General features: G+C 51.9%; 1 protein-coding gene across 3 annotated transcripts; it reads left to right on the plus strand.

Annotated features, from left to right (window-relative positions):
• The first annotated feature begins 2,312 nt into the window (after positions 1-2,312).
• ARHGEF37 (Rho guanine nucleotide exchange factor 37) lies at positions 2,313-18,115 on the plus strand. 3 transcript variants are annotated; one of them, XM_064521044.1, is made up of 13 exons: positions 2,313-2,570; positions 6,214-6,431; positions 7,448-7,571; positions 8,293-8,440; positions 9,337-9,536; positions 10,669-10,799; positions 11,485-11,589; positions 12,723-12,833; positions 14,045-14,374; positions 15,481-15,609; positions 15,983-16,178; positions 16,603-16,775; positions 17,357-18,115. In XM_064521044.1, exons 2-13 carry the CDS (start codon positions 6,228-6,230, stop codon positions 17,564-17,566), a joined length of 2,061 nt encoding a protein of 686 aa, XP_064377114.1. In that variant the 5' UTR covers positions 2,313-2,570; positions 6,214-6,227; the 3' UTR covers positions 17,567-18,115. The 3 variants fall into 3 exon arrangements, with proteins under 3 accessions (XP_064377114.1, XP_025978518.2, XP_064377112.1); XM_026122733.2 differs by lacking the exon at positions 2,313-2,570 and adding an exon at positions 3,833-4,282; XM_064521042.1 differs by lacking the exon at positions 2,313-2,570 and adding an exon at positions 7,230-7,328 and having other exon boundaries at positions 6,318-6,431.
• Positions 18,116-25,439: the final 7,324 nt, after the last annotated feature.

The following is a 25,439-nucleotide window of genomic DNA, read 5'->3' on the forward strand; positions in this document are numbered from 1 at the left end:
AGGTTCTGATTCGACTTCATGTTTCTTTTTGTGGCAGGGAGGGATGGGGGAAAGGGCTTGTGCTGTGATGCAGTCACACCATGGAGGTGACAACACGATTAGAGAGGAGATTGGCCAAAACAGTGGAAGTGATGTTCTGCCGCGTCTTACGCTGCTCACCAAAGAGACCATTATGCAGTGAAAAGAGGGAATATATCACACGGCTAAGCCAAATGCAAGCTTAGAGCCCGTAAATAAACCCCTCAGAAATAAAGAGCTGACACTTAATTTATTCTGCTTGGATCAAATTCTATCTGCTTATTTTTAGCATCTCCTCTGCCTTGTGGTAGAAGCAGTGCCCCCATAGCAATGAGACTGGAGCCTGCAGCTCCTTGCAGACCAGTGGAGCTGTAGCAATTTCTGCCTGTTTAGGACCAGGCCCTCAGTATAGCCCTGATAAAGTCGGTGGGAGTAATTATCACAAGTGGGTATGTACAGCCCCTCTTCCCTCCCACGGTGGACTTAAGCTTGGGTTACATTAGCTGACAGAAGAAGATGGAGAAATTGGAATGACATCTATGTAGATTTTCAGGAGCTGCATATACTGATGACCATCTCTGATATGAAGATCTTATATTTCACTGGCTTTTTCCTCCTTTTCCTAGCAGCTTAGCTCAAATTCTCTTGCTTTACACAGCAGTATAGCCAGTACAGCACACGAAAGTCATGGTGTTTGAGGCAAACTCCACTTCCTAAAGCTGCAGTGTGGGAGGAAGTTTTGCAATTAGGATGCACCTGCAAGCACATTCTTGAGCTGCTGGTTTTTTACACATGTTTTCATTTCCAACATGAATGGCTGATAGCAGTGTGTGGTCATAAAGCCCTTTTAAGCAGAGAAAGAAATCTGAAGAACAATAATAATGGAAATGATTAAATAAAGGAAACGTAACTTGCCTGTGCAAACATGCAGCTCTAGGAACAACCCCCCACAACAATTACAAGGCAAATCCGGAACTGTTGCACTTTGCATGGCTGGAAGTTGTGTTTATTTTCTGAGCAAGCTCTGACTAACTCAAAGCATATCTGATGTGTTCCCAGAGATCCCCCTGATGGCTTCAGCTTTCATCCATATAGTCTGATCCTTAAGGTTTTGAGTATTCGGGAGAATCCCTGTGCTCTGGACTGAACAGCTTTTCAGGGAGGGAGCAGAAGTTTGGGGTGAGACGGAGGAAGGCGGTAAGCAGGTCCTTGGCAGGGGTGGCACGGTTTCCTCAGCCAGCTCCTGGGCGCACTCCCGGCAGCCTGCGCATTCCTGGGTGAGCTCAACTCTCGCTGCAGAGACACGTCAGCCTCCCGCATGGAAAATCTGCCTCCCTCATGCTGATGCTTTTATTGCGATACCTATTTTGAGCCAGAGCCCAGTGCCATCCATGAGAAGTTTCTCCAGCCTTCAGATTGGGCCCACGGCAAGACCGTCACACAAGAAGCGTCATGGGGGGATCTTGCCTCACCAGCAGCTTGGGTTTTCTTTGAAAAACTGCCAGAAGACAGCTCACGGAGCCCTTTCTCTACAAGCTAAGCAGTGGTGGATCTAACAAGGCTGTATCATCACATAAAGGCATCTCAGGTAAGTCTGGGAGAAGCTTCCTGTGACAACAGTTTTGCAATGGAGTTAAATAAAGGCCTGTTGTGAAAAAAGCAGTCCTGCCTTCCTCTTGCCCTCCTCAACGGCCACACGTTCCCATGCCCCTCCCTTTCTGTGCCATTGCTTGCCAGTTTTCATTTTTGCAGGGCCCAAGTTCTGGCTGGCCACAGGGCTATAATATTTACCAAGGGCAACAGCAGACAGGACTGCTGCATTTGGTCACTTTAGACTGGCTTAACCCAAGTATAAAATCTCAGCCTGCAGTGCAAACAATTGTGCTTGACCAGCCCACACCTATTTGCTTTTCCCTTGTAACTCGAGCTCAGCGGTGGCAGCCAGCCTGCCCTCGTGCTGTACTGAATTTGGTGTCCCTGGAGAGCCCGGGGCTGGGGGCCAGATCCGGGCGAGAGGAGCGCGGGGCCAGCGCGCGGGAGGGCGGTGAGCAGCGCGGCAGGAAGGAAACTGCTCAGACCGGTGCAAAAGGAGGCTTGAGCTGCTCCTCCAGAGGACTCGACAGCAAGGCTGTCTTGCAAGAAAATCAGCGAAGCACTTTAAAATCTGGGTTGGAATTAGAAACGTGCCTGAGGCAACGCCTCTGCTGGGGCGGAGCGGGCCACCTGGAGCTCCTTCCCGCCCGGTGCTGCATCAGCCGCAGCAGAACGGCTCTTGCCCCGACGTGAGGCCTGACGTGATGCTGATGGGCACGAAGAAGCGGTGACGCAGGCAGCGTGCTCTGAGGGGAGATGGCTGCGCTGGCGCTCCGGGGATGCTGAGGCCGGGGAGCGGTGGGAACATCTGCCTGAGGATGGAGCCGGGACACTTCTGACGTCTCCACAGCGCTGGGCCAAAGGCAACGCGCTCAGGCTTTTCGCTGCTTGGGAAAACACCTGGGCAAGGCTTGACTCGCTGCTGCCGGAAAGGAAAATATCCCCAAAGGCCCCAGCAGGTAAACCCCTCACGGCTGGCCATGCGCGGCTTGCTCGCACCCCCGGCCTGGGCTGCTGCAGGGCTCGCTGGGCGCGGGGCATCCCGCCAGCACACGCTGCTTGCGAGATGCCGAGCGGCTGCTTGCTCCGGCGCTCCTCCCTCCCGTGCCGGCCCGGCCTGTGGCTCTGCTCATCGGAGCTCTCCGTGATGGGTACGGCACGGGCTCAAAGGTCGCACCACGGGCAATCAAGTGCCTACCAAGCAGTAAAACAATTCTCAGCCTTTCCAACGTATCGCTCCCTAAGGCTGGCCTGGGAATGTGCTCCCACTGCTGTCCTGCGGCAGCCTCGCGCCCGGCCACCAGCCCCGGCGAGGACCTCGCTGCCGCTTCCCCACGCACCTGCCTGGCTTTCCACGCATCCTGCCTCCTCGCAGCCCCTGTGGGAGGCTGCTGTACCCCTGTTTCTACATTTCTGCCCTGCTTAGTCATCCTTAAAAGTGCTTGCTTCCCGCAGCATCTCCCTTATGACAGGTATGCGTGAGGGTGCTGCGCTTCTGGCCGAGTCCGGCAGCTCCGGCACCTCCTTGCCTGTCTGGAGACGTTGCGGAGAAGCTGGCAGGGAAGGCAGCGGGCATGTCCCTGGGGACCAGGGTGGGAGCCAACGAGGGACACGTGTGTCCCCCCGAGCCCTCCTGCCCCCGGGACCAGACCCCAAACCTCTGCCTGGAGGCTGGGCTGGTGCCAGGCGGCCGTGCCGGGGAGAGACGCCATGGTGGGAAGCCCCTCCTGATGTTTGGAGAGGTTTGGGTCTAGGTTTCAGATGCTGTTTGTGACCTGCACGACTCACCAAACGTGTACCAAAAAGAGTACTTTTGGCTCTGCCACTCTCTGGACACTACGGGTCAGCTGGAGAAGTCCGGGGCGCCGCTGTCCCCTCCCTGCGGCCGGAGCGGGGATGAGTTCCCTGAGGAGCTGCGAGAGCCCATTGGAAATCAGGCTCCGTATCCTCCACAGCTTGTTTATAGGGATGCAAACAAAAAAAAGAAAAAAAAAAATCAGAGCAAAAGGCAAAAAAAAAAAAAAATCACACCAAAAAGCAAAAAAAAAACCCACACCAAAAAGCCATTGACTCCCAGCGCAGTGGTGTGCACAACCACTTCCTCAGTTCCACTTCCTCAGTTCAACTCGCTTTTTCGTTTCTGTTCGCTCAGGACCCTCGTCTGCGCCCAAACATGCAGGGAGCGACGGTGGAGAGCGGGTGCCCATGGGGTGCCGGGGGGCAGATGTGGGGCTGGAGGCAGCCGGGCTGCAAAAAGACATAGCGGGGCAGGCTGGCCCTCGGCGTTCATTCGTAGCCCCCCAGCTGGGGACCGACGGGGCCAGACCCGCCATCCGCAGCCACGGCATCCTCCGCACGGAGACCCCGCCGGCTGCCTTTCCCCAGCCCGTCTCCCTATCACGTTTGGTTGCCTTCAGAGGCAGCGAGAAACCTGCTTCCAGCCCGGCTGGGCGGCTGGCCTGCTGCCAGTGCGCTCGCCCACGCTGCGCTCGCGCAGGCGGCACGGCCGCGGCTCGTCCCCGCGTCCCCGTCCCCGCGCCCGGCAGGATGGCAGGGGCCGAGGGCAGCCACCGCCGCCACGCAGCAGGTTGATCATTAACCTCCTCCTCTGCCGCCGCCGCCGCCGCAGCCCGGCAAAGCTCCCCGGGGCTGGCTCCGGCCTCCCTGGCAGGTGAGAGCCGCTGGGCGGCTGGTTTGGGGGGCGCGGGGCGGTCCCGGGGCAGCGGGGACGGAGCCGGCAGCTGGCCTGGCTTTGCGGATGGGGATGCCGCAGGGCCGGCGGGGGGGACCTCAGCCGCGGCGCTGCTCGCCTGCCTGCTCTGCCTGGCCCGAGCCTGCCCAGAGCTGCTCTTGAGCTGGCATTTTGCTCAGTTCCCTGTTTTCTGCGATGTTTCAGGCACTTGGGGGGGCTCAGGCCTCTCAGCCGCCACGCCACCCGCCGCAGAGAGCTTCACCACTCGCCCGGGCTGAACCATTGGGGCTTTTCTGCTGTGGCGTTTGCTGAGGATGCTGGAAACTCGGTGCCCTTGCGGGGAGGCTGTCGGGAGCGGTGCCGTTAGGGAGGCACCAAACCCCTCCGCAGCACCGGCGTGGAGGGGGCAGCTCGGGAGCTGCAAGGCAGCTGAGTTGGATTTAGCAGCTGCTTCTCCAGGGAGGGGGCAGAGAGTCGCTAAATCTCTCCAGGGCTCCGCTTTCAGGCTAAAATACTCCTTTAAAGCAGGCAGAGGCTGTGGAGGTCCCACTCCCCTTCCTTTTCATTTAGTGCCTCTTCGCTTTCTGCCCAGAGCTGAGATTTCTTTCAAAGCAGCCGGGTAGGAGGAGGCATCCATGCTGCCTGGTGCTGGCACCGCACCATCCTCGCGTTAAGTGGTTTGACTTTACTGCTGGTGAGCTTTGGCCAGGCAGGTGGCTTAGGGCACGCGCAAAGCTCACTTTGCCTTGCAGCTGGTGGTGCTCCCTCCCTCTTGTCTACCTTGCCAAGACCTCCCCGCCCTACCTTTGTTCCCTGCCTCCTCCACATCCCTCACCCTAGGAGGACACCCCACGGGCATCCCTCCCCCCGGGATCCTTCTTCATCCTCCTCTGCGAGTCTGCGGGATCTGAGTCCAGCAGAGCTGCGTGCAGAAAGCCGGGGCTGGCGTGGGCTGTGCTCTGTTTCTCTCTTCCAAGGCCTCCCGCCGCGGACTGCTGGGGTAGCGTGCTGCTTTCAGCACTGCTCCTTACTCTTCAGCACCAAAATAAGCAAAGGATACTCCCCAGGAAGGAAATGTCATGAATTAGCTTAGATTTTTCATGTTCTCCTCGAGCAAAGAGGAAATCTGAACAGGCTCAGCTGTGAAAAGCTGTGCATTGTGGATCGGTGGCTGCCAGCGTCTCTGATAAAGGCACCTGCAGCTTCTCCCATTTCTTTTTCTTTCCCCCCCATCTTTTTTTGATCAGCTCCCCCTACCACAGAAACGCCCGTTGTCCACACACTGGAAAGCTACTCTTTGTACTTTGAATAGGACTCTCAAACACCAGGCAATAGTCCAGGTGCTGAAAGCCAACTTAGAGCAATAGCAACCAGCCCAAGTACAGCGGCAGAGGAGCAGGGAGCGGCGGGCGGCAAAGCCTCTCCTCCTCCGCTGCCCCGCGGTGGAAGTGGCCCCGGCACAGAGGCAGCACCCAGGCAGCGCTGCTGCTTTTCCCGTGAGCCGTTGGGCCTGGTGCCCGTGCACGCGGCTGAGCTCCCCTTGCGCACGTCCTGCTGCCTGTGCAGCCGCTGGAATTTGTGTCCCCGTGTTCAGCACGTCCCTGCCCGCCTATCATAGCCACGTGTCCGCCTCTATAACAAGCTGGCAGTAGAGAACTTGGAGCAATCAGCATTTTATGACCGTGTCCATACTGTAGCGGTAACTGCTACGCCGTGTTTGTAAATCACTGGTGCTGGGCGGCCTGTGCATCTCCCGGAGCAAGCGTGTGTCGTGGACACGGCGCACACGTGGTGCCCCCGCCGGGCCCAGGCTCCCGGCCCTCTGCCCCACGCAACGGGGACACAACGCGTGGCGTTGCCCCTTCGGGAGGCCATTCAGTCGCAGGCTCATCCTAACCCTGCCCTTTCAGGAGTGCCTGCCGGCATGGCGAGCTCCCGCGCGGGTGAGCCGTGCACGGCGGTGGCAGAGGAGCCCGAGTGCTCCGTCTACGAAGAGGTGCTCCCCGACGAGAGAACGGAGCAGAGCCAGAGGCTGGCCGTGGAGGAGCTCATCACCACGGAGGCCAGCTACGTTCACAACCTCCAGCTCTGCGTGTCGGACATCCGGGCGCACCTCCAGGAGAAGCAGGTGGAGATGATGCGGAGGCCATGGGGGCCCTGCCGCCTGGGTTTGAGGAGAGGGGGACTGTGCCATCTTCTACCTCCTTTGCTGGGCAGCCCAGTTACCCTATACAACAGCACGGCATTTCCAAGGAGAGGTGTCTGTTCCTAAGAGGCTGACATCTTAGCTCCAGACCCCTAAAGTTCACCTCGGTGGGGATGGTTACCCCAAGGGACATCCACCCTCGTACGGCATGAGGGTCTGGTCTCTAAAGGAATCCAGTACAGCTGCACTTGGGTGCGGTTTTTTAAACCATTGGGGTTTTCAACTTTACAGCACCCAGATGTTCACAGCTGTCCTCCTGGGTGGGCTGAGAGAGGACTAGAAGGGGCAGAGCATCTGAGCCTGCAGGCCTGGGCGACCACGCCTGTATCGTATCTCAGAACTTTTTGCTACTGGTTTGGCAAAACCCAGATGCTTCGGGGAAACCTATTGATTCCCACCACATGATGTTTCTTTGCTGGTAACTATGATGCTGGACTAAGGTATGAGAGGGACCAAGTCCCCTTTCCAAATTAGGCTGAGCTGCTGAGAACCATTTAGCAATGGTTAGGTGAGTCTCTAGGGTTAGGTGAATCTCTCCAGAGCTGTGAAACGCTCAGATCCTCAGCAGTGCCCGGGCCGAGGATTGCTGGGAAAACAGTATGTGCTCACCCTGTTCTTCTGTCTTCCCCAGATCCCATGACCAGCCACAGTACTGGGTTGTACAGACACTTGGTCTGACAAAGTACAGTTGTCCTAATACTTTTACCTCTACTTCTGTAGCATTAGAAAGGCCTCATTATCCTGCACAGGAGCAGAGCCAGGTCTCAGTGTCTCCAAATGCCTCCTGAAATGGAGTCTTGCTCCCAGCCAGCTCCTCAGGTAACATGGGAGGCAGGTGGAAGGACACTAGGACAGGAGGGTATGAGCGACTCCAGGAAGCATGTTCCACCTCCGTCTAATTTATGGGGCTTGTTCTGGGCCATCTTTACTCCTTTCAGCTGCCTGAGCTTGACCTGGAAGGACTCTTCTCAAACACTGATGACATCCTCCATGTCTCCAGACGGTTCCTGGAAGGCCTCAAGGCCACGGCTAACCAGGAGTACGAGCAGCTGCTCTGCATCAGTAAGTGGAGCAGTGCCAAGAACCGACTGACACCAGTGGCTCCCTGGCAGAGGCATCCCTTCGCTTGGCATTGCTGCTGCCCCAGCACTGCACACAGCAGGCTCCTGCTGTGGCTCCGGCACCCATGCCCAAGGTAGCAGCCTCCAGCCCACACACTGCACATCCTCCCGCATCTCCCCAGCACCCAGGCCGGAGGGAAAGCGTGGCTGGCCTTGTGTGGACCACTGTCTCCAGGAAACCACACAGACACTAGCCCTGCGGGACTCCCACACAGCGAGGCACGGGACAGACCTGCCCAGCCTGTCGAAAGTAAGGTTTAGCAGGGATAGCGTCAGGCCCGGTTTAGCTGGAGGTGCCTGAGGGACTGCAGGGCTTGCTGCCCTAGCATGTTTGGCTGGCACTGTGCTGCCTGCTTCATTTCCTCTCTGCTCTATTCCCTCATTTCCAGCAGGGTGGGAAGAAACCTCCAAATTGCCCATGCCTGCCTGCTGGGGAGAGCAGAGCCCTCCATCTCTGCTCTGTCCTTCAGAGACAACGGGGTCCACCTCAGCTGGGCAGCCTGGCATGGCGAGTGAGGGACAAGAAGCTGCTCCATCACTTGCCAGGCCCATCCTGCCCTGCCTCCTCCCCCAGGCCAGGACCACACTGGTGCCATGTGCTGTGGGAAGACTCTTTCCCATATGAATGGACTGGGCTTTGCAGCCTCACTCTCCTTCCCCAGGTGCCCTGTTCCAGGAGTTCAAGGAGGAGATGGAGACCGTCTATAAAATCTACTGCGCTAGCTATGAGCATGCCCTTCTGCTGGTGGAAAGCTACCGGAAGGATCCAAGGCTGCAGGAAGAGATTTTGGAGACCCTGAAAACGACAGTGTAGGTACCTAATGCTGAGGCCACTCAGCTTCATCTCTGTTTTACATATTGGGCTTGTCCTTCTCTAGACAACCTGTCTGCATGGATACATTCCCCCAGGCACCTGGCTGAATCAAATATTGTGGCCATCACCTTCACAGTGATGGTGGTGTAGCTCCTAGCAGCCTGTCCTGCTCCATATCCATCCTCTGGGTCGCCTGACAAAGCAGCACAACAGACTGGCAGTTTTTTATGGAGGACCCCAAAGCAAGGGATGGGATGGCAGCCACAGCCCCTGCCTGCTCCTCACCCCCAGCAGGCATCAGGGAAAGCATCGCTCGCAAGCCACAGAGGCTCTGCCCACGGTGGGAAGTGTTCCCCAGCTTGATGGGACCCATCAGACCCCTGTTGTCCTATTAGCTGGGTCACAAACAGGTGATTTGAGCCAGAAGAAGCAGGAATGGCAGCGGGGGAACCGCCGTGATTCCCTGCTCTCTGCTTCTGAGCACAGAGACGTGGGAAGGAGAGGACTCGGGGTGCCTGCGCTCTGCTCACAGCCTCCCTCCCCGCCGCACCCACAGCAAGCGCCAATCCCAGGGCTGTTAGCTGAACAAATGCAGCACTGTTCAGTGAGGCGGGCGCCCACGCCGGGGCTGGCACTGCCTTTCGGGGGCTGGCAGGGATGGCACCTCTCTGCCCGTGCTGCCCCAGAGGCGCTGACACCATGGCCCCGCAGATGGCCAACAGCAGGGATCCACAGCCAGAAATCCCCATCGCAGCCCTGGACACTGCATCATAGCTGGAGAGAGGCTGGTACCTCACCCAGAAGCTTGCAGAGAAGTTGGGAGAAGCAGAGAAATGCCAGGGCAGGAGAAGCATCCTCCACGCCACCCCCATGCTATTCCTCTCTCCCTCAGGCCTCACACAGGGGCATCAGACCTCAGCTTCTTTCTGGTGATGCCGGTCCAGCGGATCACAAAGTACCCGCTGCTGCTGCAGAAGATCCTGGAGAACACCCCTGCCAGGGCCAGCGCCTACCCAGCTCTGCAGAGGGCACTCAGCGCCATGGCCGAGGTCAACACCAACATCAACGAGTACAAACGGCGCAAAGAAGTAGGTGAGCGGGCAAGCGGGCAGGGTGCAGGTAGGAGGACCCAGCGCCTGGGAAGCCCCAGACCAACTCCAGTTGTCTCCCTTCAGTGTGGCACTAATTTCTGTTTAATTCAGTTTAAAGATCTCCCTTTCTCCATCTGCCTTGTCCAGTGGAAGTGCAAACCCTCCAGGCAGGGACTGCCTCAGAGCGATTCCTGGCACTGCCTCTGGTCTTGGATGGGCTGCAAGGCACCGCTCTCCTACTCCTAATGCAAATGTCACTCTGGGCAAGAAGCAAACGCTGCAGTAGCAGGGTGGCATGGGGAGGGCTGAAAATAAAACTGGTCTGTCTGCATTCCCAGAGCTGAGGAATCAGGAGGAACAGTCCTGCCCTGGAGACAGGAGAAATCAGGCTCTCCACAAACAGGATTTTGCTCTTCTTTTTGGCTTTAACAATTTTCCTGTGGTTAATTGATCCTTCTTTGATGTGGGTTAAGCTTACGCTGTTGATCATGATTTCTAAACTCTTGGCCTCAGCGCTGTTCACAGCCTCACTATTTCTCTGTTTGGCTGTTCAGGCTGCCGAGGATTCTGCATTTAAGTTTATTTAGCTGCTTCTCCTGTTTTGCCACACCACGTTCCTTACTGTCCTTCACAGCACTTAGGCACCGAGGTCACTCATACTGCGAGGCAGGGGCTAGATAAGAGTCACTTATCTAGCGTGATCAGCCTGGCAGAGAAAAGTGCGTGAAACCTGGCAGACAGAGAGGAAACGTGCTGCCTGCCCACATGCACGTCAAAATCAGCATGCCCCACACATGCATGCTGCAGCACACGCAGCAAGAGTCCCGAGTGAGACAGATTTGCTGCACTCTGTGTTTGATCTGTACTTGCAAGGGGCTGTGGCCAGGATTTCTGGGCACCAGGAGCAGAATCCAAGAGCCCTGCTGTCATATAAATGACGGGCAAAAAATCCTTAGGATCAGGAAGATGCTTAATGGGGAAAGAAGTGGTGTGAGCAGTCTCTTTGCCTTTCTCCTGCGGAGACAGTGCTGTGCATGTGGGGATCTCATGGATTCCCGTGGCCCAGAGAAGAATTCCTCTCCCCTCACTGGCTTCTTTTCCTCCCCACCTTGTGTGCCCTGCACCCGAGGCAGCAACCAAATACAGCAAGGCCGAGCACCTGACGCTGCGAGACCGCTTTGCTCGCCTCAACACGCACTCCATCGCCAAGAAGACCACGCGGCTGAGTCGGCTCTTCATGCACGAGACTGGCATTGTGTCCAAGGTAGGGAGCTTGCTCTCTTCTGGCCACTCCACAGCCCATACCCATGGACCACTCCTGCTCCCCTCGCATGGTCTTTCCTCTGGTGTGTTACTGCTGCCTCCCACACCCTGGAGATACCTTGCAAGGGAAATGGAGCTGAGCTGAGCCAAAGCCATGCAGCCAATGCTGACACCCAGTGGTCCATGCCCTCATATGGCAGCACATTCCCATTTTCAAGCAATCTAGCAGTGGCTCCCGGTCAGGATCAGCAAGGTAGTGGGGGCTCAGGTGTGGACCTTGCTCCCTTTCTTCCTGCTTTGAGGAGTGCTGGGAGCATTATGGGGGAACACTTTGGCCCCCAAAGGCCCTACAGGATCCTAGGGCATCCCAACAAAAGGAGACAGACCTGGTAAAGTGGACCATTTCTTGAGGCTATGCCTGGGATGTTTTCCCAAGCTCCATGTGCCCTTTTAATGCCCTATTTCTTTGTGCATCCCCAATACCCTCAGCCTTGGCCGTTTTGAAGTCAAAGTCCAGAAGCCTCTCAGGTTCTCCCCCTCCCTGTCCCCCAGCACTGAGTCTCAAGCAGGTATCTGGCTTCATTTTACATTATCATCCAGTGAGTGGCATTGCCCCCACCCAGACCATTCTCTGGCCTCTCTGTGGCTCCTCAAGTCTGTGGGATAACTTGGCCCTTGCCTTGCAGACAGAGGACAAGGAGTATGATGACCTGGAAGAGAAGTTCCAGTGTGTGGCATCCAGCGTGATCGCACTGAAGGAGAATGTGGTGTCCTATCTGAAACATTTAGAGGTAAAAACCTGACCGCTTGCAGGGCAGTGGCCCCATCCAGGCCTCAGGACCCTTTTTGTGGGGTTGCAGAATACTTTCAAGTCCCCATGAGATCAATAGCGGTTGGCAATGTTCAGGAGCTTGCTTCTCACAGCTAAAATGTATCCTTGTGCCCAGGACTTCCACAACATCTGAGGGTCACTCAAGTCCAGGGGAGGTTAAAACAAAGCCTGGACTTCATCCACACAGTTGGCACTGGGTGTCATGTGAGAAGAATCAATTCTTAAATCAGTCGTTATTTTAAGGCACTAAATAACCAGACAGTTAAAAAGGCTAATTGTTGTTCAGCCTGGGAAATTCTCATGTTAACAGTTATTATAAGGCAGAGATGTCCCCAGATCAGGCCTGAAGCAATGAGCTTTCCTCCTGAGATGATCTGAGTCAGTAACTGCTACAATTTTCTCATGGAATTCCCACAAGGCATCTGGAGGAATGAAACCTCATGGACGGGGGAAATGGGGGATATCTGTTACCTGGGACATTTGGTGCTCCTGGAGACCTGTCTACCACTGCCCCCTTGGGGAGCTGCGTCTCTGTAAGCCAACTCCTTGTTTTCAGCCAGGACATTAAGTTTGAACAGACAGACACAGCAGCCTAGATAATAAGCTGTGGTTAGGAGTCGTGCTGGAGCTTGGATGCAGCTTCGGAGGAGCTGCTTGCAGGAGAAGATGCCTGCAGTGTTCATGCCCTGTCTCTTCCCTTCTGAAATCCTCTTGTAGCTGTCCCAGGGAGCCTATAAAGATGCATTCGCATGGGAGATAGAAGGCCTGACCTCTCAGTGCACCAGCTGGGAGCTCTGCCCTCACTGCTGTTCATCTGGTGCCTCCACTGCAAACAGAGGCAGCTCTGGGTTCATACAGCATTGGCATGGCCGCCTCTGCTTGTGCAGCAGCCTCTGTAGGGCAAGGGAGCATCACACAGCTGCGCTCGGAGCTGCTGCCCTTGGTCAAAGGGTCAGTCCCTTTCCACCTTTTATATTCCTGGCCTAGAGATGACCACAGGTGGGAAGAAGGCAGCCCCCATCTCCCCAGCAACCCTGTACCAGAGCTGTTTCTACAATTCTTAGGCCCGATATCTATCTTTGTTTCCTTCAGGCATTCCTGTTGTCCACCCCACACAAGCATGAGCTGCAGATCGATGAGGGAGTTGCCCAGCAATACCACCGCTTTGCAGAATGCCTCCATCACAGTGTCTTCCCAGAGTTTGTGAGTGCTCCTTCCCCTCCTTGAGGTCTCCTCAAAGATCACTGCCAAGCATTGCTCTCACACCTCCTGTCAGGGCACAGCAACGGCCAGCTGTTTCCTAAGGGCAGGAGAGCCAGCAGTAGCCACCGCACAGGCAGTGCTTCACTGGCAGGCACAGTCCCACAGGGCAGCAGGCAGAGCCAGTTGCTGGTAACAGCAGCCCCAGACATGGCAAGTGATGAAATAGGTCCACAGTCCATCCAGAGAGGGTAGACAGGAGTAAAAGGAGACAGGGAGAGGGCTGGAGGCAAGCTACCACATCCATCCAAGGGGTCTATGCAAGCATCAGGTCCAGGGCTAGAGACAGGCACAGCTGCAACATAGCTCAGGAAGAGACTGAAAGTCCACAGCTGAGTTTAAATGAAGCTCCTGGGCCATGGGCAGGAGGTGCGGGTGGAGGGCCCAGGTGAGGCTGGTCAGGGCCATCAAGGCCTACTAGTGCACTCAGGCCCTGATGGTCACCATGGGATGGTGGAAAAATCAAGTGTACTGCTTATTTGACTCAAACAATGTATTTGCAACTGTGTTTGAGCCAAACCTACCCATGACTTGTGGGCATCCAGGGTCATCTTTGGGAACCTGGAGCCCAGGAGCCCCCTTCCTGTCTCCTTCCACAACCCCTGCTTTATTCTCCAGGACCGCCTCTTAGGTGGTGTCTGCCATCAGACTCAGTTACAGTAAACACAGTCAAGGAGGTTTTCTGAGCAGTGAGAAGTGCGTGCAGGGTAGCTAGAACACCAGATATGATGGCCAACATAGCCAGGGAGGGCCAGTCCTTCCCATGCCTCTCTGCCGTACCGAGAGGGTAGCTACGTGGACTAAAAGCACAGACTATACGCTGAGGACCTCCATCAAACTAAGATGTTATAGTCTGCTAGGAGACTTGTTGTACCAGTCCCTCCAAGCCTGTGGGACACTGTACATGATTTGCTGGGTCAGAATGGAGCCCAGGTTCTGAATCATGGCACACATGACTCTACCAAGAGTTTACTTTGGCTGGAAGCTGGTATCCCATATGCCTCCAGGGAAAGATGCCTCAGATGCCCCCTGCTCCACACATGCCTTTCAACATGTCCCTGACCTTCCTGTCATGGTAACCCAGTGCCCATGAAGACAGGTGGGTCTGTCTGGGGGGGCGTTTCAAGCAGAGATTTGGATCTGTCATCCCATAGAGGCAACGGCTGGACAGGCTGGTCTGCCAGCCCCTCCGCAGCCTCTCAGACATGCTGGTGGGGCCACAGCAGCTGGTCAAGAAGCGCCTGGACAAGCTGCTGGACTACGAGGAGATCCAAGAGCGTAAGAGCGAGATGGGCAGTGTCACATACGACGAGGAGGCAGCCATGAACACCTACCTCGCTATCAACGCTCTGCTCGTGGCCGAACTCCCACGGTTCAACCAGGTGGCTGTGCAGCTGCTGGTGCAAATACTGTGCTCCTTCACTGTCCTTCAACGGGACTTGGCCGCACGGGTCTTGGAAGAGGCAGAAAAGGAGCTAGAGCAGGTGAGAGTGACCCCTTGGTATGTGTGTCCAAACTGGTGTGCAAGATTGAGCCAGACCACAGTGGGCAGCCTGCCTTTTTCAGGCTTGAGACATCTCTCAGACATCAGGGCACTGTGGAAGATTTTCTGCATCCTGAGCCTCCCCTTGCAGACACACAGCTCTATGGTCTAGCATTTGTAAGTGATCTCTCCCCTTTGACCAGGGAAGGCCAAATTTCCATTTCTTCACTGTCAGGGATTGTCCTGTTTTCTCTTTGAGGAATACCACATGTACTTTATTGATGTGGTGCCTGAGAGATCAGTGTTGACTCTGAGCTCCAGTGAGGTCTGTGTCAGGCAGACAGGGAGGAAAAATACACTTCCCAGCCTGAGGAATGAACATCACTCACACCACAGTCTCCTGGGAGACATCTCTCAGGACGTCTCACTATGCAGACACTTTCTAAGCTTGACGTTTGCAAACATGAGAGTAATAGGTCAGGCCCTCGCCTGACCTGTGACCAAATGAGAACATCATGCAACCACATAAAGATATCCTCTCACACATTGTAAGTAAGTATCTAGTCAGGAGGAATGGATTCCTCCTGCTCAGTTTGAGATGCTTACAGTGCAGATGTCTACTCCTGAGCTAGATCCCCCTGTCTTCCTTTACAGTTAGCTGGACTACGAGGGAGTAATTCTTCTGCCCTCTTTTAGATGCAGGCTTTAGGAGGAGATGGATCCGCCCCATGTTCCACTGACTGAACCAGCCAGGTCTCCCCAGCTCTGAAGGGAGCCCAGGACAACTGGCTTAAGTTGATATTCCCACTCATGTTGTGGGAAGGGCTGCAGGATCCATGGACAGGACAGCAGGACCCAGCAACTGCTCCAGTGGGCTGGGTCCAGCCCAAGAGCCATTCCTTTGACTGCCCTGCTCCAGAGCATGTGGCTCAAAGTCAGGGGCAACTTTTGTTGCCAAAAGAGACTGGATCTTAGATGTAAAATGCATCTTTAGAGGCAAGGCTTGTTCTTTTGCCTTCTCACCCCTTTTTTCCTGCTCTTCCTCTTTTGACCCTATTCACAGCTCTTCCCTAAGGACCTCTCTAATCTCAGGGTCTGTCTTTACAGATGCCCCACAGCCATGTGCCTCTACCTAGTTTCTGGAAGATGATGGAAGACACCTTGCAGCAGTCTGGGGCTCAGCTCCATACCTTCTGCCAGAAGTTTGAAACAGTCATGCCAAGCCCTGTGTCACAGGTAGGAGCTGCGAAGGGGGTTTTTCACAGGCCAGCTAGATGAAGAGGCAGGACTGAGGCCTCCTAGCACAGGAGAACACCTCCTTGGAGGGGAGGTTGACTCAGAGATAGGGACATGGAGGGGTTTGCCACAGCCATAGTATTGCCTCTGACCTTCGACAGTGGCTGGCAGGCAATAATGGTGAACCAGGGCTGAAACACCCGTAACTCTTCTAGTTCTGGAAACTTGTCTCCAAACCATGAGGCTAGTTAGCATGAAGGAGTTTCTACTTCAGTAGCTCACTGGGATGTGATCACTCAGAAAGGATTACATGGAGGGCCTCAGTCTCCTGTGTTTCCAATCAAGTGCTCCTTTGTCTCTTGCTCTCCATTAGCCTCTGAACCCTGCTGAGGAGCGGAAGGTCCTTTCCCTTGTGAGCAAACATGGTCCAGACAAACTTTACCAAGTGACAAGCAACATCAGCGGCAACAAAGATTTGGACCTGACCTTGCAAAGGGGACAGATTGTAGCTCTGCTGCAAAGTGCGGACACTAAGGGGAACACGAGCAGATGGCTGGTGGATGCTGGAGGTACTGTGAGGGCTTCAGGGAGGCTTTGCCTGCCTCAGCATGAGGGTCAGAAACCCAACCCTGAACCACGTATTCATCCTGGAGTCTATGGATGCGTTTGGATGAAACAGCAGGCCATTTCCTCCTGGGTCATCCCTCTACAGGGTTTGCTCAGTCAAAACCCACCTCTGCGTTGCCAGCTACACCTGTAGCCATTAGATGTTCAGGTTTCCCCCTTCACTCCCTGTGGGGGTGGACACAGAAACACTTTGACACCCCTTTGCTGGGTTTTGCTGCTGGATGTCCCCTAGCGATCGAGTGGTTTGAACAGGGCTCCTGTGCCTTGCTAGGCAGTAGCCAAGTCAGCATTCCCCCCTCCTCCACCCAATCCTAAATGTGCCAGGCAGCTGGAACCCCTTGAGCTATGTGCATGCCTGTCCTCCAGGTCCCCGAGGGTTTGTCCCTGCTGGAAAACTCCAGCCCTATTGTCCAGTACAAAGCCAGCAGCCCGGGATGCAGATGCCAGCCCTGGAGAGTGGGACAGAGAGGAGGCGACATTCATATGCGTTACCTGATGCTCCCAGGCCTCAGGTCTCCACATTCACCCCAGCTTTCCAGGTGAGAATGCAAAACACCCCAAGGTTCATTCCTAGCAGCCTGTCAGCTCAAACGCTAGTCCTGTGTGTGCAGAGTATGGGGGGATGTATGGACCTGTTTTTCCAGCACACGTGTGGTCATACATGTGCCTAGCAGGGAAGCGTGGTGCCAGCCTGGCTCAGTGTCCTGCAAGGCTGGTATTCGCCCTGCTGGGAGGAACCATCCTGAAGCACAGGGGCACACTGGAGAGTGCTGCAGGGCGTGAGGGATGGGCCTTTCCATCTGCCGCTGGGACCAGAGCGGGAATCAGCGAAGGGCAGCAATTTCGGGGTGTCAGGAACACCACGCTGCCTAAGTGTTGTGCCATTTCCATGTCTATCTGGCTAGAAGGGTCAGTAAATCGCTCCAGGGAATTGTGCTTAGTGGCACATGCAGTCACCAGTCTCCCTGCATTGAGGGCAATACTGTGCTGCCCTCTTGGAAATGGCCTCAGGGAGTGGGACCCTACATGTCCCCTCTAGATCCTGCTGTGCATGCCCTTTCCCTCTTTGACTCTTATTTCCAGTAAGGGCTTCCTCTCCTCCTTCTCCTGCTTTTCCCAGGTGGTTGCAGGTTTCTCCTTCACAGCCAGGAGTCCCCAGGAGGTCAGCATCCAAGCTGGGCAGCCAGTGCTGGTGCTGGAACCACACGACAAGAAGGGAAGCAAGGAGTGGAGCCTGGTGGACGTGAATGGCCAGAAGGGCTACGTGCCCTCCAGCTACCTGGTGATGGTCCCTGTGCAGCAGCCCCTGGGCTGGAGCTTGCCTGTGTGAGCACCGCCAACCCAGCACCCAAGGGCATGGGCTTCGTGCTGGTCTCAGAAGAGAGCCATCCGCCTGGCACCCCAAGTTGCTCACCGTGGGAAATGCTGGAGAGGGAGGCAGCGTGGGAGGGGCCTGAGCAGGGAAGGCGGTGGGAAGCAGCTGGCAGAATATTGCCCAGAGGATGTGGGTGCGAGGGATGGAGGTCAGGAGATGTGTTTTGTGCTGACAGGTGCAAGAGCAGGAAGGCGTGAGGCTGTGGTGTCCCATACATGTTCGCTCACTGTTAGGCACCATGAAGGAAAGGCTCATGAGGAAGAGAAGGCAGGTGGGCTGCCATTTTGCAGGGATTTACTGAAATCCGTATCAGTGACAAAAGTGTCCTTGGGGCAAGGAGATAGAACGTGTCCCCAGTTAGATCAGGTCCAGCTGCAAAGGGGGTTTTCAGCCTGGCACAGAGCTACTGGGGCTCCTGGAAATGTGCCTTTAGGGCAGTGCCCACAGACAACCTTCTCATCCAAAAGAGAGATGCTGGTGTGAGTGCAGAGAGGTGAGGAGCCCAACACAGCTCCCCACTCCTTACACGGGGAGGGTGTCTGCATGGGCGCCGTCCATGAAGTGCCACTTCAGCCCCGTTGGCAGCACAACCTTCACGTCTCACAGAAAGGGCATGGCAACATCAGCCTGTGTTCACCCAAATTATCAGTGACGCCGAGTGGGCAGAGCATTGGGCTGAGATTCCCAAGGCTTGGGTTCCTCTCCTGGCGACCATGCACCACCCCTGGCCTCAGTTTCCCCCTCCGTACAGCGAGGCTAATGCTACTGATGTCTTTGTTAAGCACTTTGCACTCTCGTGGTGAGAAGCACTCTGTACGTGACAGGTACGTCTGACCAATGTTATTTAACGTGACTAATGTGCTGACATTATAATATATCTCTACTCACACAGACAGCGCAGTGCTGCTGAGTTTCGGCTCCCCACTCTCGCCTGGTCCCGGGTCGGTGGGGCTCTGGGGTGGGCAGGACACCGGGGCATCGCTGGGCTGCGCTGGCAGCTCTGCGTGCTCCTGGCACGGCGGCAGCAGCTCGGCACAGCCCTGGCGCGGCGGCAGCGCGGCCGCGAGATGGCAGAGCTCCCCTGCACGCCACCGCGCGCCTGGGCCTGCTGGGCCACCCGCCTCCCAGTTAGCAGTGCACTGGGGGCACTGGGAGCACTGGTTTCCAGGCCACCACCCCCCGCTCAGGGGGCAGCGGAGGGGTTTTGCTGCTGCATGCCCAGCAGTAATGGATTTTGCTTGTCCTTGGCCAGCAGAGCCCGGGGGGTGGCGTGGGGACACCCCGAGGTGTCACGGCTGGCAGTGCCCCAGGGCACAGTGCGGGTCCCCACTGGGCTCTCACACGTGCATCGCACAGCCGAAGCGGTGACGGAGGCCCTGGGATTCAGCAAACGGGGCAGCACGAGGCGTTTGGGGCTTGGGAAAGCTCGCCGAATTGCGGAAGAGCAGCCAGGGTGAGGGCATAGCAGACAGCCAGGCAGGACCGCACTGTCCCCACCGGGACAGGACCCCCCAGGCACCTTGGAGCCAGCATCTTTTCTGGCTGCTGCTGGCCCATTCTGCAGTGAAATCCCCTAGATCCCCTCTGAACCCACGGATGCTTTTGGTCCCCATGACATCCTGCGGCAGGGAGTCCTCCATTTCGTCATGTGCGCTAGGATCTCATTGCAACACAAACGTGTCTTTGGCAAGGGACTGTGACAGTGACGGCAGGAGGGGCGTCCTGGCGGGCGGCTGAGACCCCTTGTCCCCATGCACTAAAGGTAGCATAAGGTTAAGTCAGAGACGGCACACTCCCTCCCACCACTGCCTGAGGTGTCACCACCCCGTGCCTCAGTTTCCCCGTAGCTCACTCTGGTGCTCTCCGTGAGGACACGGGCAGCTCTGAGAAGGGAAGGGCCACCCCGAGGTGCTCCTGGGGCCGTCTGCACAGTTTCTAGCAGAACAAGCAAAGGAGAGAGCGTGCCGGAAAAATCAAAGGCAGCCTTTAGGGTAAGTGTTAAGAGCCATGGCTTTTGCCCTGGAGATGTGAAGAGGTGGAGGTCACTGGGTGAGAGAGAGTTTTTCTAACAATCCTCAAAAGATCACATCTCCCTATACTTCACATATAAACACCATTGCTCATGACAGAAGTAATCCATTTCTAGTTGAAAAGCTTGTTTCTGCATTACTAATAGAAAAGCACATTTGTGAATGGTATCAAGCCTTGACAAATGAATGACAGAAAATACTCAGAACCATACAAAATTTAGCTTTCTCTGCAGCAAGATTTTATTAATGGAAATGACTGTTTTCCAAAGGAAGTAACATAAGCCTGGTAAAAACTATCCTTCAGCAGCGCTATCTAACTACCACAGCTGAGATGTCTACAGGTTATCTTAACGGAGTAATCAGCACTCAACAGCTCGAAATTTTTATATTTTGGCTTTTTGCCTGGTTTGTCTGTAGAAGTAATTGAAGTAATTTAAATGTATGGACTATTAGCACATATTCTGTGTATCAGTTACTCAGTTGTTTACCTAACAGTTCAGACAGGTCGATCACAGACGCTTATGCTATGCTGCCCCTGTCCCACACCCCTGACATAGTACTGCCAAAACTACAACAGTTCAGAATTACTACTACATAATAAACACTGATATGAAAACAAATGAAAAATCTCAAAATGGTTTGGCACATCATCTTACCATCATTTTTTTCAAAGAGATCCATAACTTCTTTTTCTAGCAAGCTCATGCAATGTCCACCAAGCGGCTGGGCAACCAGAGTTCACTGATAGAGGCTTGCGAGTCAATGAGATGTTGACCAAGAGGTTTCTCTCTTTTCACTCCTGATTTGCTAAAGCTTGTTATTCTGTCACGCTGCAAAGCTATCCATTTAAAATCCATTTAAAAATAATGTATACATACAAGTAGAAACGCAGGAAAGCAGATATGTTAACTCAGTTGCGTGGCAGTAATATAAGTTGTTCTTAAAGCTAATCCAAGCAGCAGCATTAAAACTCAGCAACTGTACTGTCAGCAAAAATATTTTTACATACAGAGATTACATTTCATAGAAAGACATCATTTAAGGTAGATTCGTGACAAGTACGTAACCATATTTCAGGCTCAAAAGTATATGAATCATGTCAAATTCTTTGCATTTCAAGATTTTGAGTTGATCTTCTCACGTTACTCCCTAACCATCCTTGGGGTGAATAAATACAGTACCACAAAGATAATGTGAAGAGCTTTAAGTCTTTGAGGATATTATATAATGCTGTAAAGGTGGTACCCAAACTTATCTAATATACATCAGATACAATTTTTTTCACTTACATTGAAATGTTCTCTTGGCAATCATTTAAAATGGCATTCAAGATCAATTTCACTGTAATCTGTTCCAAGTAAACCATATTAAGAACAAATCTGTTTAATCAGATTGTGATGGCAAGATCTCTTTCAAGCCACAAATGAAGCTTAGACATGGTTACTCTATACAGTTTCTTCATCTCAGACAGACAAGTGATGATTAACTCGACAGCCAGTGAGTAGCCAGCATGGCTTAAGTATCGTATCTAGAAAGCCCAAGTCAGTAATTTTACTGCAATCAATTTTAAAATAATTAAACAGTATACAGTTTATATAAAATACTTGGCAACAAGTTTCAAAGTATTCAAAATTATCAAGTTAATGCTACTGAATAGAGACGTGTTTGACATACAGTACACGGTTATTAGCCAAAATAGTTCCATTTGAATCATTTTGCAACTGACTTTGAAGAACAACTGCAGATCCTTTACCATTAAAAAAAAAGAAATAACATTCCTAACAGTTTGAACATATCTGCAGTGTTTACTCAAATATTTCTGCGGTTAAAGAAGCTTCTCCAGATCAGTATCGTTACTTTTCTTTAACTGAAGTTACAAAGGAAGTTCTTTAGGTATAGAAACTCAAAAATTTTCTGAAGTCTAACTCTTAATATCCTTGTAAGAACATGTCACATTGTCCACAGCGCTTGGAGTAAAACAGCATACAGTGAGGGGTTATCATTACAAAACACAATGTCATGAAGACCTTACCACATCATCTGCCAAAGATTTTATTTGAATATTCTATTAAAAAAAAAGAAAAAAGGAAGTTACCTATTGTTTCAAAACAATAGTCTATGTTTTATATGTTCTGTCATTAAAAATCACAATGTCAGTAACTGCTCTGTTTTCCCCACCCATTTCCTTGTAAACAAAAACAACAACAAAACCACTAAACACTCACTCCTACCTCCAGTCCCTGTGCCAGAACAAAATGATGTGGGAAAAAAGATGAACCCACTTCTTTCAGCAGCAGGGATGTGTCAAAGGGCTCAAACTAGGACATTAAATCCTAGGAAAACACTCCAGTTTATACATTAGTAGCATAAAGACTGGCAATAAATTCTGATTGTATAGTCTGTCAAGTTCAACATATTATGTCAGACTTGAGTGACTCTCAAAATGACCCAGAGCAAAAAATATTGAATTAGGAGTTTTAATACAGACTGCCTCCACTTTTTTTGGGTGTACACATACACTTCACCATTTCCATAAACTTCAACCATTTCTAGCACAAATTCTTTCTCTGTAGCCTGGTTTTAGTTCCTGTCAATCAGGGAATAAATACTAGCTATCAAATCCAGCTTCACTCCTTAAAAAAAAGTGACCCTGCTTATGGAACAAACCCCTCTGCTCCCATGGGCCAAGCACCACTGCCCACCCCTTAATTTCACATAGAGGGGAAGGGAAGCAAAAGACCTCTGCTGCCTGCACCGAGAAGCTCCCTTTCCCCAAAATAATGATTTCAGCTGTCCTAACTCCCTCTGATCTGGAGCCATTTTAAGTCTATCAGCTGAAAATCAGTCCCCTAGCCCTCTTCCCAATGACTTGCTTAAGTTCAGCCGCTTTGCCAGGTACTAAAAATGTATATTCTGTTATAGGTAGCTGCACACCCTCTCCCACAAAGTCCTGTTCAGCACTGCACTTGATGTAGTGAAATAAATAAAGTTATGGAAAAGAGACATACTGCCATCAGCACACTGTAAGAGCTCTTTGATGAACTGCATGTAGCAAATTGAAAAAGTGATTTTGATTCATCTACATAACTTAATTGTAACTTGGTGAATCACAAATTGTGAAGCTGAACCAAGAAAATCTCCATACCAAACTCTTCATATGCTTTCTGCAGAAACGCAGTGACAATTTCACACTTGTACAAAACCCCAAGATTTTCTTACAGAAGTCCCAAATGCCCCCTTAATCTTATTTGTACAGTGAAGAGAACTGGGATGAGGTACAAGCAAGGTTACTCTCCAAGTACCTAAAGAGATTGCTAGCCTCAGCTGAACAGATTGCTCATTCGAAATTAAAGCCAGCAAAATTTAACAAGATTATTCTTTTACATAATGGACGAAGCCTCCCCCTGATCACAGTCTTCTTCTTCCCTTGGAAGAAGATACCAATAACTGATACACCAGGCTACCCACTCACTCACACCGCCTCGAGAGATTTTATTTTCTCGCAGAGAGACTCTATTTCACTTAAGTTTTACATAGAATTTGTGTAGATCATGTCCAAAATAAATCTACTTTCCCAGTCAACACATTTACTCGATTATACAATCGGAGGGTAGTCACTTTATCTCAGGTTAAGGTTATCTTTCAGAAGGTATCTAATTCAATATATCGCTATTCAAATCCGCGCTCTCGTTGGGCTGTAATGATTTCCTCAGGGCACAAAAGCACGTAAGACTGCCTGAGAACTCAAGTATTACTCTAATGTATTTTTTCACTAAATGGAACAAAAAAAATTAGTGATTCTAGAAGGACTGATGAGAACATACAATGGAAAGAGTTGGCCTGCTTAAGGCAATTTTGAGCTCATTTCGCACTTGATTTTTAAAATTGAATAGTTATTACATAACAAAGTGCTTTCCTCTGATAGAAAGAAATTCAGATTTATGTCCACGGCTTCAAATAGAAGCGCTTTCCTGTGTCCACACACTACACACAAGATTTTTTCAATGACTTCTTTGTGGGCATCTTCAGCTAGCTTTCCTCGCTAGTTTAGCTGTAAGAAGTTTGTTTATATTATGACAGCACAAGAAAGTATGAGTTTGTTTGTAATAAGACCATAAAACAAAGTAAAACATCATGTTTGGTTGTGTCTGGTTAAGATATACATGGTCACTTTTAATACAAGCAGATTGTAACTTACTCAGTATTCTGGCTTTCCATCATCCTCGTAAATAACTGGCACTTTCAGCAGCTTTTTTATGCCTCATACATTACCAATTTAATATTAAGATCTCACTTGCTTTTGAACAGTTGGCAAGCTGCTAGGCATTGCAATGAAAATACATTAGTCTGATTTTTTTCCCCCTCTTCTCATTATAATGAAAACAAGGCGCAGGTAGTCATGCCTCCCTAAGCATAAAAACGATGCAGTGTGTGTGCGCAAACCTCCTACCAATCTATTAAGTGAGCCTGAATGAGCTGAGACCTGGCATGTGGTAATCTTTGCCAGAAGTATATTTCTATTACGTGTGTTGATTGCCCAATAAAAATTTCAGGTTGGTGTTAAAGTTCTGATGATGTAGGAAATTACACGTGGCTTGGGATCTTCTAACTTCATAATGCGACAAGTGATTATTATTGATTTGGAAGTGAGGCACAGAGGCGCATCAAACCTCCTGGCTTTACTGATAGGACAGGTAGCATATGGGGAACGTGCTTAAAAGATCTGGCCTCCTGAAGGAGAGAGTAACAAAGCAGAATCAAAATGCTAGGAATAGAAAGGATTTTCACAAATCCTGGAAAAGCAGTCTTGTAGCAGCCTAGGCAGTGCTGAAGGTCAGGCATTGCTTTAGAAAACACACATATCAGGGGACACAGTCTACTAAATCTCACCTCCAAGTGATTTCTGAACAGAATTTGCTGCTTCAATATATTTTAAAGGAATGTGTATGCCTTAATTACACTTCCAGATTCCAAGTTTAAGATAAAAACAGTAAAGCACTGGATAGCTATTGCTCCTTCCTCATACAGCAGTATTTTAACAGGCTCCAACATAAAACATCACTTGATGAGAGAGCAGCAACATTTTTCAGTAGTTTCAGCACCTATGTCATTCCATGTAAATGAGTGAGGGCTTTAAGAAGGCTTAATTAGGAAAGTATTTTTTGAGCGGAATCATGAAAGGTTCAGACCTGTAGTGGTGAATCACAGTAACGGTGTGAGGCAGTGCAGATTTGGGAATGTGATGCTTCCCTCTGCTGGCTGATGCACAGAGAGTATTACACGGTGAAGCACGCCGCAATAATATTTTTGAAAGCAGCCTCTGCTCAGGACTGAAGCAATTACAGTCTCTTGCACTGGAAGGATTAAGTCCCTTACCTGCATCACAAAATAGCTTTCTCTTATAAAGTGACTAAAATCACACCGATCAGTTTTGGGAAAGTGAAAGGGCACTAATATTTTAAGCCATTTCATGTCTACTAATAACATTGCCACTAAGTTTTAGCAGTATGTTCGAAAAAGCATGCAATCAAGTACTTGAATATTGCAAGGGAGATATTTATCCAGGGTGGACCCATGATCCATATAGCTTTGTGAATGACATTGAAAACTGGCTTATCTTCCAGCTTAACTTTGGAGAGTTTAAGCGCTCAGTTAATTTCAAAGGAGAATTTCTGGGCATAAAAGCTCATTCTGCGAGGTAGCCCAAAGCCATGCAAACTCCAAAGGCAGCATCAGCGGCTGATCGAACTCGGCTTCCTGGTCAGTCGCAGTATGTAAAGTAACAGGAAAAAATGCTC

The sequence above is a fragment of the Dromaius novaehollandiae genome, chromosome 15 (assembly GCF_036370855.1).
Source record: "Dromaius novaehollandiae isolate bDroNov1 chromosome 15, bDroNov1.hap1, whole genome shotgun sequence".
In the NCBI taxonomy this organism is placed as follows: domain Eukaryota; kingdom Metazoa; phylum Chordata; class Aves; order Casuariiformes; family Dromaiidae; genus Dromaius; species Dromaius novaehollandiae.